General features: G+C 33.4%; 1 protein-coding gene across 1 annotated transcript; it reads right to left on the bottom strand.

Moving 5' to 3' along the window:
• Positions 1-9392: 9392 nt before the first annotated feature.
• On the bottom strand, positions 9393-12964 carry LOC112041162 (uncharacterized). The gene is made up of 2 exons (XM_024074063.2): positions 12530-12964; positions 9393-11174 (listed from the first exon to the last, which is right to left on the bottom strand). The coding sequence occupies exons 1-2, from the start codon at positions 12620-12622 to the stop codon at positions 9765-9767; spliced, it is 1503 nt and encodes a 500-aa protein (XP_023929831.1). The 5' UTR covers positions 12623-12964; the 3' UTR covers positions 9393-9764.
• Between the last annotated feature and the right edge of the window lie 6511 nt (positions 12965-19475).

Here is a 19475-nt window from a genome sequence, read left to right as displayed (position 1 = left end):
TATATTCAAGCAATTATTACAAGCAATTCTTATGATTTAACAAACAATATTTTCTTGGCGAAAAACTCATTTTAGTCCCTATATTATCACGCGATTCTCACTTTGATTCCTAACTTTTTTTTTCACCAATTTTAGTCCCTATCTTGAAAAACACGTCTTGTTTTAGTCCCTAACGTTACATCAGAGATAGAAATTACACAACTAGCAAACGGAAAAAATTAAAAATATTAAAATAATGCCCACTGTGTCCACGTGGCTTTCCACATCAGCCTCTAAATTAAAAAAAAAATTAATTTATTAATTTTAACTAAATAAAAAAATTAAAAACGGAAATAAAAACCAAACCCAACAAGAACAACAAATTTAAAACCCAGCAAGAACAAGATCAACAAAACACAAACCTAGCAAATTTAAAACCCAAAAAATTAAATTCAAACCCATATTTCAAACCCCCACACCACCAAAACACTCCAGAATCCACCATACCTAGGGCTACATCACACCCACACTTACATCGGAAGATCGAAAGCGTGTTCGTTTACCCGTCGTTGCAATTCAAGGGCTTCCAATCGATTTTGAGCCAAAAGATCGGAATATCGCCGCACCAATTCTCGGTCTACCTCAACGCTGATACAGGCGGAGTGGGAGGAGACGATGCGAGTTGCCACCAGCGAAGACTAGTTCTTCCTCGTGGTCTTGAAGCGATCACAAGAACAACAGCAAGGACTGGTTCTTCCTTGTGGTCTTGAAGCAATACGGTGCGAGAGGCGGCAAAGAACGCAAAGCCGAAGAGAGCTTCACGAAGACGAAGACGAAGACAAAGAACAATAACAACAACAACAACAACGCTACAATTCTTCTTCTTCGATGAGTTTTGTACAGAGAATGAGCAAGAAACCCAAAACCACCGATCTACAAAACAATTTCCATGACCAAAGACCCAAAAACCAAGACCCACAATCTCCACCATGAAAGCACCTCCATGCAAACCCACATCCCAGGCAAACACGAGCAAGAAGAAAGCAGTGTCGGCTAAGAGAGGAGATGGTTTTGTTGTCAGGTAATGTTGATTTCGTTTGGGTTTGATAGTTTTGAATTTGAGGTTGGAGGTGGTTTGGTTTCAACTCTATGGTTTGGATCTGAGGTTTGTGTTTGGTTTCTCAAAAAGTATAAGAAAATTTGGGTTTTGAGTTTTGAGTTTGGGGGCCGAAAATCTGGATTTGATTTTTGTGTTTGATGTTTTGGTAGTGTGGGGGTTTAAATATGGGTTTGAATTTAATTTTTTGGGTTCTAAATTTGCTGGGTTTGTGTTTTGTTGATCTTGTTCTTGCTAAGTTTTAAATTTGTTGTTCTTGCTGGGTTTGGTTTTTATTTCTGTTTTTAATTTTTTATTTAGTGAAAATTAATGAATTAATTTTTTTTAATTTAAAGGCTGACATGGAAAGCCACGTGGACACAATAGGCATTATTTTAATATTTTTAATTTTTTCCGTTTGCTAGCTGTGCAATTTCTGTCTCTGATGTAATGTCAGGGACTAAAATGAGACTTGTTTTCCAGGATAGGGACTAAAATCGATGAAAAAAAAAAGTTAGGGACCAAAGTGAGAATTATGTGAAAATATAGGGACTAAAATGAGTTTTTTGCCTATTTTCTTTACAAACCAATTTTGAATAACCTCTTCCAACCCGTGGCAACTCATTAAACCTTCCACATGCATTGTTTGAATAAGTCACATAATTCATATACGTAAATAATTTTATCAATTGCTATATAGTGGGTTGGAGAAACTGAATTATATAAATGCGAGTAAACTTTTGCTGAAAATGAGCAAAGCCCAATTCATACTCTTATAGCACAGCTCAACTGTATAAATAGGAGTACAACCTTGACTGAAAAAAAAAAAAAAAAAAAGAAGAAAGAAAATCCGAACGAAGAAAGTGAGAGAGAAGAGGCTACGAATATGTAATTTTTGAAGGTGATTCCTCCAGCATTATTTCAGCCACTGAAGAAGACCCCATGAAGTTCATAGCCAGTGGTCCATCCAACTCATCATGGTCACATTTCAGCCCGTTGGGCAGCCCATTATAAGCGGTAGGGCCTACCTCCGAGTTGTCTTTTTAGCCTAGTAGAGAGATGGGTTGGGCCTTCTGCTCCTTTTGGTTAAATTCTCTTTGAATAAAATTATTTTTATTCAATGAATAAATAAATTATATTATATATTATATAATAAAACTTGTATCCTAAATGTGGTTGCATCAAATGAATTATGGTGTGAGTTTCAATTAGCTCAACTGGTAAAGTTTCTGATAATTGAATAAGAGATTTGGAGTTTAATCACCGTCTACATTAAAAACCGATTGATGTCTTAGTCTAGTGATAAAGAGCTATTATCAAATGGATTACATTATGAATTCCAATTAGCTTAACTGGAAAAGTCTCTGATAGATGAATAAGAGATTTGAAGTTCAATCACCGTCTACACTAAAAACCGATTGGTGTCTTGATCTGGTGATAAAGAGCTATTATCAAATAGATTACAGTGTGAGTTCCAATTAGCTCAACTGGTAAAGTCTCTGATAGTTGAATAAAAGATTTGGAGTTCAATCACCGTCTACACTAAAAACTGATTGGTGTCTTGATCTAGTGATAAAGAGCTATTATCAAAAGCAGACATCATAGATTGAAACTCTCTAAAAAAAAATAAAAAAAGATTACAGTGTCATTTCATCTTTAGACCTGAGTTTTATGACTAGTTTTTTTTTTTTTTTTTTCCTTCAAACAATAATATCTAAACCTCTCCGAATATCTAATTATTCCTTCAAAAATATGTAGTCCCCCCACCATTTTGATAATTAGTTAAAGAGTCCAACCTCGAGACTTTTTAATCTCATTAAGCATGAACTCAAGGAACAACACACGTATGACAAAGAACACAGGCTCGAACCTAATAAGTCAAGTTGAAGGGAATGAGCTCAAAGGACCAAGGGCTAGTTACTCTAATATGAAGAATTGGTACCCTTCTTGTGAGAATCAAGGGTTACATGCCCAGAATCTCAGTCATAATGGAGGCAGGTATGCCCCCTCATTATAGGTCCATTATGTCTTGACAACAAAATGTCTAAAATCGAAGAACTCCAGTAGAGCGGCCTTTAAAATAGAAATCCTAATCAAGAATAGTTGTTAACCAAAAAAAAAAAAAAAGGCCAATGCCACGTGGACAGTCATTTTATCCATTTATTTACACACTTAAAATTTATTATTCTGAATGGCAAAAAGTTCCTCACCGCACAAAAAAAAGAGTATTTATTTAGTTAATTGTACTCTAGTTGAAACTCTATTACCAAAGTTACAGAAATACAGAAAGGTTTTTTTTTTTGAAAGTTACAAAAAGTTTAAATTACTATTTTGATTAAAATTCTATTTCTACAATTTTTTTAATAGAATGTTTAAACTTTTAGTAGTATTTTGAAACTTTTTAATTACATTCATAGTTATTAAGGTGATTTTTTATTTGACTATTTATTGTTCATTTTGATGATATTTGCAAAAAAATTCTTTATTTTTCATAAGATTTTTTATTTTATTTTATTTTATTATTATTTTTGCACATGGAAGGATTCAGTCATATTGAGGGTCACCCCATTAAGAATTTTACTAACCCATATAGACATAGTAATAGTAAATAAATTAAATGTAGTAGCACACACAATTTGCATGATTTGCATCCTATACCGCTTGAGATATTCTTTGTTTGTTTGTTATATTATCTTCTTGTTCAAGAAGAAGAGCCCAATTTCAAGATCTACTCCTACATGCTCCCCCCTCAGACCTGAGGTATCTACCATTCTTTGGGCTATCCAGCTTGCTAAAGTTGAAAAATGGCCATGCATAGTCATTGAAGGAAATGCGAAAAATTGTTTGATCCCTTATCCTCCTCACCAACCATCCTAGGGATAGGAGAGACTGTAATTCAGCAACTCATGTTGCTTCAAAGCTCTCCCTTTCATCTTCTAGGTCATTTTCTTTTAATAACCTCAGACTTTCAAATGTCTTAAGGGCAGTTTGTGAAGTTGACTATGTGCCATGTATCCGTTTTATATATATTGAAGTTAATTTTTTTTATAAAAAAAATAAAAAAAAATAAAAAAAAAAAGCCCAATTTGTTGGGTCACAGCCTGTGTTCTTCAATTGTGATTGTAATTTTGTTACAGAAAAGTAGGTAGGGCAGTGTGGCAGGGACATGAAGTTTGGCGGTTACCTAACAAAACATTTATATTGCTTATCCTTAGCCATAGCCAGTATTAAAAGTGCTGGCATCAACCATGAATGGCAAATATAATGATAAGTTACCCTACATTTGCACCAATGAACTCTATGCCCTACATATTTAAGACGCTTTGACACAATATATCCGTGAAATCAACCTTCTATCCCTACCAACATTTATCTCCACCATGAAAGCACCTCCATGCAAACCCACATCCCAGGCAAACACGAGCAAGAAGAAAGCAGTGTCGGCTAAGAGAGGAGATGGTTTTGTTGTCAGGTAATGTTGATTTCGTTTGGGTTTGATAGTTTTGAATTTGAGGTTGGAGGTGGTTTGGTTTCAACTCTATGGTTTGGATCTGAGGTTTGTGTTTGGTTTCTCAAAAAGTATAAGAAAATTTGGGTTTTGAGTTTTGAGTTTGGGGGCCGAAAATCTGGATTTGATTTTTGTGTTTGATGTTTTGGTGGTGTGGGGGTTTGAATATGGGTTTGAATTTAATTTTTTGGGTTCTAAATTTGCTGGGTTTGTGTTTTGTTGATCTTGTTCTTGCTAAGTTTTAAATTTGTTGTTCTTGCTGGGTTTGGTTTTTATTTCTGTTTTTAATTTTTTATTTAGTGAAAATTAATAAATTTTTTTTTTAATTTAAAGGCTGACGTGGAAAGCCACGTGGACACAATAGGCATTATTTTAATATTTTTAATTTTTTTCCGTTTGCTAACTGTGCAATTTCTGTCTCTGATGTAATGTCAAGGACTAAAATGAGACTTGTTTTCCAGGATAGGGACTAAAATCGATGAAAAAAAAAGTTAGGGATCAAAGTGGGAATTATGTGAAAATGTAGGGGACTAAAATGAGTTTTTTGCCTATTTTCTTTACAAACCAATTTTGAATAACCTCTTCCAACCCGTGGCAACTCATTAAACCTTCCACATGCATTGTTTGAATAAGTCACATAATTCATATACGTAAATAGTTTTATCAATTGCTATATAGTGGGTTGGAGAAACTGAATTATATAAATGCGAGTAAACTTTTGCTGAAAATGAGCAAAGCCCAATTCATACTCTTATAGCACAGCTCAACTGTATAAATAGGAGTACAACCTTGGCTGAAAAAAAAATACAAAAAATAAAAAATAAAAAAATAAAAAAATAAAAAAATAAAAAAAACGAACGAAGAAGGAGAGAGAGAAGAGGCTACGAATATGTAATTTTTGAAGGTGATTCCTCCGGTATTATTTCAGCCACTGAAGAAGACCCCATGAAGTTCATAGCTAGTGGTCCATCCAACTCATCATGGTCACATTTCAGCCCGTTGGGCAGCCCATTATAAGCGGTAGGGCCTACCTCCGAGTTGTCTTTTTAGCCTAGTAGAGAGATGGGTTGGGCCTTCTGCCCCTTTTGGTTAAATTCTCTTTGAATAAAATTATTTTTATTCAATGAATAAATAAATTATATTATATATTATATAATAAAACTTGTATCCTAAATGTGGTTACATCAAATGGATTATGGTGTGAGTTTCAATTAGCTCAACTGGTAAAGTTTCTGATAGTTGAATAAAAGATTTGGAGTTCAATCACCGTCTACATTAAAAACCGATTGATGTTTTAGTCTAGTGATAAAGAGCTATTATCAAATGGATTACAGTGTGAATTCCAATTAGTTTAACTAGTAAAGTTTTTGATAGTTGAATAAGAGATTTGGAGTTCAATCACCGTCTACACTAAAAACCGATTGGTGTCTTGATCTGGTGATAAAGAGCTAATATCAAATAGATTACAGTGTGAGTTCCAATTAGCTCAACTGGTAAAATCTCTAATAGTTGAATAAGAGATTTGGAGTTCAATCATCGTCTACACTAAAAACTGATTGGTGTCTTGATCTAGTGATAAAGAGCTATTATCAAAAACAGACATTATAGATTGAAACTCTCTAAAAAAATATAAAAAATTAAAAAAAGATTACAGTGTCATTTCATCTTTAGACATGAGTTTTATGACTAGTTTTTTTTTTTTTTCTTTTTTTCTTCAAACAATAATATCTAAACCTCTCCGAATATCTAATTATTCCTTCAAAAATATGTAATCCCCCCACCATTTTGATAATTAGTTAAAGAGCCCAACCTCAAGACTTTTTAATCTCATTAAGCATGAACTCAAGGAACAACACACGTATGACAAAGAACATAGGCTCGAACCTAATAAATCAAGTTGAAGGGAATGAGCTCAAAGGACCAAGGGTTAGTTACTCTAATATGAAGAATTGTTACCCTTCTTGTGAGAATCAAGGGTTACATGCCCATAATCTCAGTCATAATGGAGGCAGGTATGCCCCCTCATTATAGGTCCATTATGTCTTGACAACAAAATGTCTAAAATCCAAGAACTCCAGTAGAGCGGCCTTTAAAATAGAAATCCTAATCAAGAATAGTTGTTAACAAAAAAAAAAATTAGGCCAATGCCACGTGGACAGTCATTTTATCCATTTATTTACACACTTAAAATTTATTATTCTGAATGGCAAAAAGTTCCTCACCGCACAAAAAAAAAGAGTATTTATTTAGTTAATTGTACTCTAGTTGAAACTCTATTACCAAAGTTACAGAAATACAGAAAGGTTTTTTTTTTTGAAAGTTACAAAAAGTTTAAATTACTATTTTGATTAAAATTCTATTTCTACAATTTTTTTAATAGAATGTTTAAACTTTTAGTAGTATTTTGAAACTTTTTAATTACATTCATAGTTATTGAGGTGATTTTTTATTTGACTATTTATTGTTCATTTTGATGATATTTGCAAAAAATTTCTTTATTTTTCATAAGATTTTTTATTTTATTTTATTTTATTATTATTTTTGCACATGGAAGGATTCAGTCATATTGAGGGTCACCCCATTAAGAATTTTACTAACCCATATAGACATAGTAATAGTAAATAAATTAAATGTAGTAGCACACACAATTTGCATGATTTGCATCCTATACCTCTTGAGATATTCTTTGTTTGTTTGTTATATTATCTTCTTGTTCAAGAAGAAGAGCCCAATTTCAAGATCTACTCCTACATGCTCCCCCCTCAGACCTGAGGTATCTACCATTCTTTGGGCTATCCAGCTTGCTAAAGTTGAAAAATGGCCATGCATAGTCATTGAAGGAAATGCGAAAAATTGTTTTGATCCCTTATCCTCCTCACCAACCATCCTAGGGATAGGAGAGATTGTAATTCAGCAACTCATGTTGCTTCAAAGCTCTCCCTTTCATCTTCTAGGTCATTTTCTTTTAATAACCTCAGACTTTCAAATGTCTTAAGGGCAGTTTGTGAAGTTGACTATGTGCCATGTATCCGTTTTATATATATTGAAGTTAATTTTTTTTATAAAAAAAATAAAAAAATTAAAAAAAAGCCCAATTTGTTGGGTCACAGCCTGTGTTCTTCAATTGTGATTGTAATTTTGTTACAGAAAAGTAGGTAGGGCAGTGTGGCAGGGACATGAAGTTTGGCGGTTACCTAACAAAACATTTATATTGCTTATCCTTAGCCATAGCCAGTATTAAAAGTGCTGGCATCAACCATGAATGGCAAATATAATGATAAGTTACCCTACATTTGCACCAATGAACTCTATGCCCTACATATTTAAGACGCTTTGACACAATATATCCGTGAAATCAACCTTCTATCCCTACCAACATTGCAGTTTCAGCTTCAGGTACAAGAGTTGAAACATGTAATAATGTAACCAAAAACTTTAATGCTTTATTATGAAAAGAGTACTAAACTAACATCATTCATAGGAAAGGCTCTTGATTTTATTTCTCTTTTAAAGTTTTTAACATCATATGGCATCATTTATATAAGATTTGTAAAAAAATATTGAAAATTTACCTTACAATATTGAATAATCAAAGATTTATTAATTTTATATAAAAGATTTATTGAATGTAAGTTGAACATATGTATTGTCATTTTAATATAAATTTATTCAATTTATCTTCAAGATGCCTAAACTTTTCTTGGAGGGTGGAGGAGCTCATAATTTTATTTTTTGTGGAAGCCAGAAAAAAAAAAGTATATATATATATATATATAAAATAATAAAATAATAAAAAGGTTAAAAATTTACTTGTATTAAACTATTAACATTTTATATGAGTCCTGTAAACAAGTGCCTAAAAGTAGTGATTATGATTGAATTTTTTATTATAATCGATATGTTTTTCGGCACTTCAATCAATTAGAGAAATATTTGTTTTCCCAACGGAGACCCATTATATCCTCCCTTAACGGAACGAGACAGGTTTTTCAAAGTAATGGGCCCAACCTTGAACCCAGTTCCACCCATGTACACTGTACACTAGGGGTAGTGGTACTTCAAAAGAAACATAGAACAGTGCTGGTACAGGTCTTGTAGGACAAGGCGTGCGGCTGTCGGCGTGTGATGCCAGCCCTTTTCAGTCCAGTGTATGGCTATGTTTGCAAAATTGTGCTTATTAAAAGCATAAAAGCTGCAGGAGCGAATTCAGAGCTTTTTGCTGAATAGGCTTATTATATAGATATAGCTCGTCTCGACCAGATTCCTGCACCCTCTGAATAAGTAGTTACAGCCTCAACAACAATAAACCTGGGTAGTTGCATTGCACACTGTGAAGAGATAACTTTGAAGCATGGCCAACTAACATATCAGGGCTCCTGTCCTTTTGTCTGTAGGATATTTGAACAGACTCTAATGTCACAATTCACAACCCCACAATACAACGAGGATGGTCTTCTTCATAGCCCATTTTGCTTGTAGCACATTGGCATTATGCAACAATCTAATGGCAGATGGATAGCCAAGAGATGCCTAATTGGATTGATACATACAGAACATAGATGGAAGATATATCAATGAAATCAGAACTGTCCTTATAATCAGATACATCACAACTGCTCCTGGACATGAGCATAAACTGCTTAGCTCGTCGAGGGTAAATGCCCTTGAATCACTTTATAATTAGTTCTGGCAGGTGGGATCAATTGCTAGTTCTGGCAGGTGGGATCAATTGCCCGAAGGTTATTGGTTAGAGGTGAACCCAAAGGGCTCCTCTTAAGATAGGTTCCCTTGTTATTAGAACAAAAAGTGTGGAAGAATGATATTTCTTATTATTACAGATGACAAGAAACAATAATCCACAACATAATACCTATATGTGAATGCTCTTTCTTGTATACATGAGGTAACAAAACACTAAAAAGAATGATCTATCAGTACCCATACTAATAATCCCAACAAACTATTTCCTCTCTGCATTGTCTCTAGAGTCACAAGGGAATTGAAAACATAAGTCTCACCTCTGCCAACAAATCGTCTATCAATCATTTTCTCCCTGGCTTGCCAAACTATGTTTTCCACTCACTGTTACCATCAGATTTACACCCAGATGAATTAGTCATTTGAGCATCATAGAACTATCTCAAAGTTGTAGAGGTTAAGCCTTGCTGCATCAATTGAATGTCAGCTGACCCCTGGTTGCAGCATTGGGAAGAAAGCCCAGTTGCTGCCAGGCCTAGCTTCCTTCCCTGATACCTTTTCATTTGCCCACCACTCAGAGCCAATGGTGGGCTTATCAGCAACTTCTCCTTTTGTGTTGTCAAAATTGAACTCTTTGATCGATCCAAGAGAAACAGAACGATGCTTCCGATAGCTCTGCTCCTCCCCTTCCTCTGAAGCTTTTTCAGGTGTTTCACTGGATGTTTCACTAATAGGCAACTCACAACAATTGTTGGTGTCTGTTTTTATCCCTTCTCTATCAGTTGGGGCTTCTGCAACTATATCCTGTGAAGATTCTGATGCATTTCTAATAGATGCCGCTGATTTATTTGCAAGACAGCGTGCAACATCTTCCCCTGTCAACTCAAATGATACTCTGTGATCAATTATAGTTCCATTATTTTGACATCCATTCCCTAAGTTGGCGAGGGATACACTTTCAGAAATCTGGTTCTCCAAAAGGTAACTGTCTCGAGAGGCAGGGCCCATAACATCAGGCGTCAAAGATCCAGAACCCAACCTCGAGCCCAACCCCACACCATCTGGTGTCATAGATCCCGAGTTTAACCTTGAACCCAACCCCATACCATCTGGAGTCAAAGATCCAGAGCCTAGCCTTGAACCGAGCCCCACACCATCTGGGGTCAAAGATCCAGAACCTAGCCTTGAACCCCATTTACGAGCTGAAAAATGATCAAAGCCCAAGAGTTTGGGAGACTCACCCATGCGGAGCTCTAGGATAGGGCGTCTATCAGGGAAAGGAGTTGATGTTCCAGAATTCGAGATTGCTGACCCAGGTGATATTAAGTAGCCACCTGGGCTTCCTGGGTACTGTTGATAAGGCTGGAATTCATAAAAGGATAATGCAAACTTCTGATTAGTCCCACTGTTTCTACGACTGCGGTCAAGTGAAGACGTTAGCAGTTGAGCAAATGGCACTTCAGGAGATGAAGGTGTTGTCTGATGCACAGATTCAGGGGGGGGAGTGAAAGGAGCAGTAGATGGTTCGGTCGTTAATGTAGATAATACAGGGGGTGAGACTAATTGTGTCTCGTATGCATAAGGGCCTATGGTATAATTGGATGCAGTTCCACCTGGTGAATAGGCATTGACAGAAAGAGAAGTGAGGGACAGTAATTTGGCAGGTGATTGGGAAGCAGATGGAGGATCTGATTGTAGGAAGGATGCAGGAGAAGAGGGAGGGGCAATGAAGGGTACTACAATGGCAGTTGGGGGGGTTGGGTTTTCATTAGCAGGCACAGCGGCTCCAGGTACCACTGGCTCAGGACCAAGGACAGCATGGCTAATTCGCTTGCTGTTCTTCTGAGATCCAAAGCACCAATATAGGCTCCAGCAGCTTCCCCATCTTCTTTTCTGTAAAATAAAAATAAAAAAAATTGAATTACTACGAGTTTAAATGGAACATAAATATCATTTCTTCTATGGTTTGTAAGACCCACAATCATTCAGTACACAACAGTAGAGACCAAAAGAGGAAAACCCAGCTAGACTCACCTAGTGAACTTTAATTCAAAGATGTCACACATACAAATTTGTACACACTTGGGTGTGTGTATGCACATACACAACAAGAGTAGTTTGATGCACCGGTGGCACAGATACAACCCTCAGTCCCTCACTACAATTTTAAGCACAGATCCAACCCTCTTCATCATTGTGTTGGACATTCAATACCAACTTTAAATAATTTCAGCATTTGACCCATTCAATCAAGCCAAAATCGTCATCAAATGCAAATTAAGCAACCATATATCATTGCAGTTTGAATGAAAAGTTAATTCCACTTAACATATAGGAATGTATGACAATTTCTTCTAATACTAGACCTAGAGTGTGATATGTGAATTTCACAAACACAACTGTACAGGTTTCAATCTAAGTCCTGGATCATCAAGACATCATTACTTTTCTATAGCCAAATGCGCAATGCGTGTCACATACAAATTATAGTCATATCACCTTTAAAAAAAATTGCAATCTAATCAATAGAATGCACAGAACAGGAATTGCACATCGACAACTCAAACAAATTTCTTGAACCATAAGGAATGTTACCGTACAAAGATAGATTTTAATTTCTTAAAAAAAAAAAAACAGAGAATTTCACAATTTATACTTATAATTTCCTGAGCAAACCAAGAAACCAACCTAACTGAATCAAATTTTTGTCTTTAAAAAATATTCTTCATTTTCCTTTCCCTTGGTTTCTCAGCATCCAAGCAAATTGAATGATTAACATAAAAATATACCATATATTTATCCAAAAGTAATTTTAAAAAAGCATTAAAATTTATAATCCTGTGCACTATATAAGAACTGGGATTTTACTAGAACCTTTAATTAATTCGATCTTACTTAACTAGTCAACTTAATTTTGAGATAGAAACAACTAAACAAGCATTAGATCCAACTTCCCGTACAATTTTTCATCTCACCCGCCAAATAAAACTATAATAAACATGAAATGAACTAATCCTAACAACCTTTTTCCTAAGAAAAAGAAAAAAGAAAATTCTCTATCTTTCTTGCATTTTCCCACCGGCCAAACAGAGCAAACCGAATCACATAAAAACAAACCAAAACGAAAAAAAAAGTAATAAAAAAAACGTATAAATCTCTTTCGTTTGCCTCAATTTTCTCAGCTCCCAAACACAGGAAAAGGACCCCCCAAAAAAAAAAGCAAAAAAGGCAATCAAAATTTAACTTACTGAATAAGTGGTGGGCTGGACACGAGTCTCGGCGGAGACGATAGCTGTAGCAGCGGCGTTTATAGTCTCGACGCTGTTATTCACGCTTCTCATCCTCGATTCACGATCCGAATCCAGCTTTGCCAATTTCCAAAAAAACAAAGCTCTGCGTTTTGGAACAACAACAACTTTTACGGCGACTGGATTTTCCGGCGAGTGAAAAAACGGTTGGATTTCCGGCGAGATTTGAGAACATAGAGTATAGTTTTTGATCTGGCAAAAAAAAAAATTAAAAAAAAAAAAAAACAGAGAGAGATAGAGAAAGCACGAAACGGTCACTAATCTCACTGCTATTATATAAAAACCAAAAATCAAAACTCAGAGTCTCTCTCTCTCTTTCTTTCTGTGTGTGTGAAGTATGTATGTGTGTATGTGTGGACTATTGGTTTGGTTTTATTCTCCGGTTTCCTCCATTTTTGCGCTAAATCGTGACCACGTCATCATGAAAGGATAATGGGGTCCCATCAAAATTATTGTTTTTTATGTTCCCATTTTTTCTGATTCTTTCTAACTTTTTAGTTTTTATTACTACATCATTCTATCTACCCTTCTTTTTTTCTTTTTTCTTTTTTTTTTCCTTTTTTTAATCATTCCATGAGTTTTTATTTTGTTGTTACTATTTGTAACTGGCAAGTTAGAAAATGGATTTTTTTTTTTTTTGATAGAATAGAAAATGGATTTTTATTTGGTAGTTTGTGTAATTATTTTACCTTTTGTCCTAAATTGTTGCCTCTATTTTAATTTGGAATGTCCAAAAATAAAATTGTCTTTCTAGAATTGGTAAATAAAACTTTTATCTTATTATTTACTTTATTTAAAAATTCAATGTCATATCACCGCATACTCCTGGTGTGATAGTAAGGATTAGGGTTCAAGTCTCTAAAAAAGAATTTCATACACATACACTTAAATTAGATTAGAGTAGAATTTCTATCTTGTATAAAAAAATAAAAAAAAATTCAATGTCATTTTAGACTTTTCAAGCTATTTTGTCGTTCTATGATTTGTTTTAGTTTTTGTATTTTTATTTAGAAATTTGCATTTTTTAAATTCATCATTAATTTTTTTTTATGTTTATTAGTAAAGTAGACAATAGAAGGACTAAATTGACAAAATATTTTAAAGATACAAATAACAAAAACAATAATTTATCTTCGATAAATGTAATATAATTCACTCAAATTTAATGGATATAATTTATATTTTAGCAACAACAAAAAAATCCATATTAAATCTCCTAAAATGATAGTGAAAATAAAATTTTGAGTTATTTTCAGTACTATTATGCATTAAAAGAGACACGAGTATGACATATATCCTAAAATAACAGTATTCTGGCTTATTTCTATTTCTAATTCTTTGGAAAGAAATACAAACATAACATATATCATAAAATGATATTATTTGATCTAATGCATAGAATTATTGGATTAACGCGTCATTTCTCAGACAATGAGACATGTTAGATGGGAATACGCTCAACCTAACATTTTCCTTTGAGAAAGGGGAGTTAAAAAAAAAAAAAACAGAGAGAGATAGAGAAAGCACGAAACGGTCACTAATCTCACTGCTATTATATAAAAACCAAAAATCAAAACTCAGAGTCTCTCTCTCTCTTTCTTTCTGTGTGTGTGAAGTATGTATGTGTGTATGTGTGGACTATTGGTTTGGTTTTATTCTCCGGTTTCCTCCATTTTTGCGCTAAATCGTGACCACGTCATCATGAAAGGATAATGGGGTCCCATCAAAATTATTGTTTTTTATGTTCCCATTTTTTCTGATTCTTTCTAACTTTTTAGTTTTTATTACTACATCATTCTATCTACCCTTCTTTTTTTCTTTTTTCTTTTTTTTTTCCTTTTTTTAATCATTCCATGAGTTTTTATTTTGTTGTTACTATTTGTAACTGGCAAGTTAGAAAATGGATTTTTTTTTTTTTTGATAGAATAGAAAATGGATTTTTATTTGGTAGTTTGTGTAATTATTTTACCTTTTGTCCTAAATTGTTGCCTCTATTTTAATTTGGAATGTCCAAAAATAAAATTGTCTTTCTAGAATTGGTAAATAAAACTTTTATCTTATTATTTACTTTATTTAAAAATTCAATGTCATATCACCGCATACTCCTGGTGTGATAGTAAGGATTAGGGTTCAAGTCTCTAAAAAAGAATTTCATACACATACACTTAAATTAGATTAGAGTAGAATTTCTATCTTGTATAAAAAAATAAAAAAAAAATTCAATGTCATTTTAGACTTTTCAAGCTATTTTGTCGTTCTATGATTTGTTTTAGTTTTTGTATTTTTATTTAGAAATTTGCATTTTTTAAATTCATCATTAATTTTTTTTTATGTTTATTAGTAAAGTAGACAATAGAAGGACTAAATTGACAAAATATTTTAAAGATACAAATAACAAAAACAATAATTTATCTTCGATAAATGTAATATAATTCACTCAAATTTAATGGATATAATTTATATTTTAGCAACAACAAAAAAATCCATATTAAATCTCCTAAAATGATAGTGAAAATAAAATTTTGAGTTATTTTCAGTACTATTATGCATTAAAAGAGACACGAGTATGACATATATCCTAAAATAACAGTATTCTGGCTTATTTCTATTTCTAATTCTTTGGAAAGAAATACAAACATAACATATATCATAAAATGATATTATTTGATCTAATGCATAGAATTATTGGATTAACGCGTCATTTCTCAGACAATGAGACATGTTAGATGGGAATACGCTCAACCTAACATTTTCCTTTGAGAAAGGGGAGTTGTCTGCTCTCTCTCTCTCTCTCTCTCTCTGCACTAATTTTTTTTTTTTAATCTGCAATTATTTAAATCTTTTTTAAAGTCAAACATCCAATAACAAAGATTTGTTGCATAAGTAGTATCGTCGTGGGTTTCATTAAAGATAATCATGCTTTTTAGCCTTATAGTAATCAGTAAATGTATTGACTGAATTGCCCATAAGTTGGTCTCGAATTTGCCCATGATACCACTAAATAAAAGTTTTGACTGTGGGCTTTTTAAAGTTTTAAACGTTAGAAAAGAAAAAAAAGACTTTAATGGCAAAAATCAAACAAGAGGTGGGTGTGGGTGCATGTGAGATTCCCGTGACTTAATTGTTGTTATTTACTCTATGTTCCTGTTTTTTTTTTCTGAACGTTGTAGCTCAAAACACACGACTCTCGTGACAACGTATTAATGGCGTGGCATCGCATTTATTAGTACTTGTAGTTGTATATCAATGTGTGCTGCCGAGTAACGTTGATATTAACAATATTTTCGACACAATTATTCTCGAATCAAATTTTACAACTTATTAACGTGTATAATTGCAAGCGGTTGATAAAAAATAGTGAGTTATACTGGTAGAAGTTAATAATAGGTAAAAAATGTTGACCACTCACACTTACAAAATTTAGCAAATTTTAAAATTAAGTATGCTTTCGCCTGCATTTTTTTTTTTTTTAAAACTGTAAATTTAGAGATAGCCAATGAAACATTTTGTTTATTCTCGTAATCTAAAAATACCGCACACTTTTGGTGCCCAAAAAAAAATTTTAAAATAATTTTTATATATTTTATAATTTTAAGGAAACTTCCATATATTTTAGAGCAATCTACATTTATGATATTGGTAAATAGATTTCAGTTCTCGATTTAGAAAATGTGAGTATACCGCGATTAGAAAATGTCACTATTACTAATGCCTAAAAATGGCTCGACCAAATTGACAAAAGAGTTTAGGTAGGAAAAAATCAAACCATGGACAATATAAGCTTAGTGAGTTCGAGTATTGAGGCCCAAACAGAGAATGAGATGATCTTAAAAAAAAAAAAAAGTCAAGCATTCTAACAAGTATGATAACCAGTATTAAGGGCTAAGTACCAAATTTGGAGAGCAACAATTACATAAACCAAGAATTAGCTGAATCATATACATAATGGTGGGTGTTATGGCCATCATTTAATGCCCATTAAAACCATAATGAAACAATAACTAAAGACAAGAAATCGTACAAATGAATGAACTCTCATCAAGGATAAGTACGAGACTACCTTCATTTCACCAAATTTTTTCTTCTTATTCATAACTTTTCTATCTTAGGCATGAAAGTTGTTACACTAGTATCACACCAGTGCCTTCAAGTGTAATTCATTTAAGATAGGTTTTCTTCTTATAAGTCAACTATTTAATCAACTGGTTAATCAAAAAGAGAAATGTTATGTCCACCACATTTTTGCAACAAATATCACCTGGAAAGCAAGATTAGACCTTTATTTGAATTAAGGATTTTTTTTCTTCCAATATTATCATTGTCATATAAAAAAAATGATGAAGAATAAGTAATTGGAGTGCCAAACATGTGGAGAAAATAAGACCATGAATTATTTGTAGTTTTGTACACATATATTTAAGTAGTCCAGCTTTCAGTTTCTACCCAAAAAGTCACCTGAAAAGTAAGGCTTTTTTTTTTTTGGCTAAAGAAAAAGTTTAGGTGAGGGAAGATTACCACATACCAGAGAGAGCAAACTGTAAGTCTCAGAGAGAACTTACATTAGACTAATAGATTGTTCACCAAAAAAGGACTGCTGGAAGCAATCTCGAATCTAGACTCTTTGGACAAAGTATTTGAGCCTTACCAACTAATCCAACCCCATTGGCAGCATTGATAAATCAAATACCTAATTGGTACTCAAAATCCCATGGCATATAAATAGTGAAGAACGGGGGGTGTTTCAGTCCAAAAGTCATGTATGTTTCCTGTTCTTTTTAACTGTTATTGCTTTTTTACAACACAAAGAGCAAAGCAACCTTTTTTTTTTTTTTTTTGTCAAAGTAGTGCACGTGTGCAGTTCCACTTTGTGTTGTTTTTGATGGATTTTTGTGCGCACCCCTCGTGCGTAAGATGGTGACAGTCCTTTTTAGCTCTTAAACAAAATAAAAAAATAAAAACTTTCTTTCTTTTCTTCTTTTACACGAGTGGTTCCCCCTCTACTACCCATTATCCTTTTGCTTTCTGATAATGATATCCTAACACACCCAGACTCTATCTTTTGGCCTTTGCAGCATCTCTCTCTCTCTCTCTCTCTCATAGTCTCTCCCTTTTCTTTTCTTTCTCAAAAGGAACTTTGTTGCTGAACTTCTACCTTTGTAACCTTTCCATGAGTGTTTGATTATTCTTAGCTTTTTAACCTTTTATGTATCTTTTAGTAGATTTTGGACTAGCTCAGAAATCAGAATTATCATCATGATTCACTTTTCTAGACCCGGTCTTGGTAACAAAAGTTGGTTTAAAAAGGCTCTTTAAAGTAAAGTTATCAGTCATCCTATCCAACGCCCAATTTTTTTTTTAAGATGGTGACAGTCCTTTTTAGCTCTTAAACAAAATAAAAAAATAAAAACTTTCTTTCTTTTCTTCTTTTACACGAGTGGTTCCCCCTCTACTACCCATTATCCTTTTGCTTTCTGATAATGATATCCTAACACACCCAGACTCTATCTTTTGGCCTTTGCAGTCTCTCTCTCTCTCTCTCTCTCTCTCTCATAGTCTCTCCCTTTTCTTTTCTTTCTCAAAAGGAACTTTGTTGCTGAACTTCTACCTTTGTAACCTTTCCATGAGTGTTTGATTATTCTTAGCTTTTTAACCTTTTATGTATCTTTTAGTAGATTTTGGACTAGCTCAGAAATCAGAATTATCATCATGATTCACTTTTCTAGACCCGGTCTTGGTAACAAAAGTTGGTTTAAAAAGGCTCTTTAAAGTAAAGTTATCAGTCATCCTATCCAACGCCCAATTTTTTTTTTAATAAATAATTTATTTACCCCATAAAATAAAATTAAAAAAAAAAGTTATCTACCACATTAAAAAGCTTTATTAGTAATTTTTACCTCTAGGACATGTTAGGATGACTTGAGTTAAATTGTCCAATCGGAAAAATCTTGTATTTGTTAGTCTTATGAAATTTATGTCCCACGGGAATATGTGAGATCCAAAAATCTGTGAAACATGAGTTTCATGAGGCTGACATAGGAGACACTTTTTTGTCTTAACTTTCTCTCTGCTTATTATTGATAATTAATTTCTAATATTGATGAGATTCTGTTTCTCTCTCTTAGCTTATTATTGATAATTAATTTTTAATATTGATGGGATTATAATATATTAATATTATTAGGAGTAATTACTAATTAGTAGATTCACTTTATTTAAAATGATGCATTTGTTCCTTGAATTGCTATGTTAAAAAAAAAAATGCTGTTTGATTCATGATGATTCACCTTTTTAGTTTTATCTAAAATAACACATAGAAAATTAGGTTAGTAGCCATTTTGGCCTAGGGACATTCCATTTTCATCTTTGTGATCATGAAACTCCCTCAACTTTCACTTAAAAAAAAAAAACACCTAACGACCTTTATTGTCGGGTCCACTGGAGACTACTAGATACTTCACAAGATGAACCTGTGATGGGGTGGCTTAGTGTGATTATGGTCCTACAATGCAAAGAGCTAAACCAGCACACCACATGTTCAAGTTTATCAAGTAGGTGGGGGTTGATTTCAGATTTATAGTCAATATATGAACCAGAAAATATTCACCTACTAAGAATATTGCTTCAAGATCCCTCATAAATATTATATTCTACTAGGAGTCCTGTGATGATAAAATCAAAATGCTAGGTTCACACTTGTATAAGCAAAGTTCAAGCATCACAGGTATATTGTAGACAACCCATCTTTATCAAGGCCTTAAGGATAAAAAGTGCACGATTGGTGGGATTGATCAAGCACTCCTTATTCAATTGGCCCCGCCTATTTTTTTGTTCACAAGAAATTGGGGAAAAAAATACAAATTATAAAAATAAAAAAAATCTATTTGAA

Source organism: Quercus suber, unplaced genomic scaffold, assembly GCF_002906115.3.
Source record: "Quercus suber isolate HL8 unplaced genomic scaffold, Cork oak 2.0 scaffold_9, whole genome shotgun sequence".
NCBI lineage: Eukaryota > Viridiplantae > Streptophyta > Magnoliopsida > Fagales > Fagaceae > Quercus > Quercus suber.
Note: the sequence above shows the minus strand (reverse complement) of the source record. Positions and strands in the feature narration are given on the sequence as shown.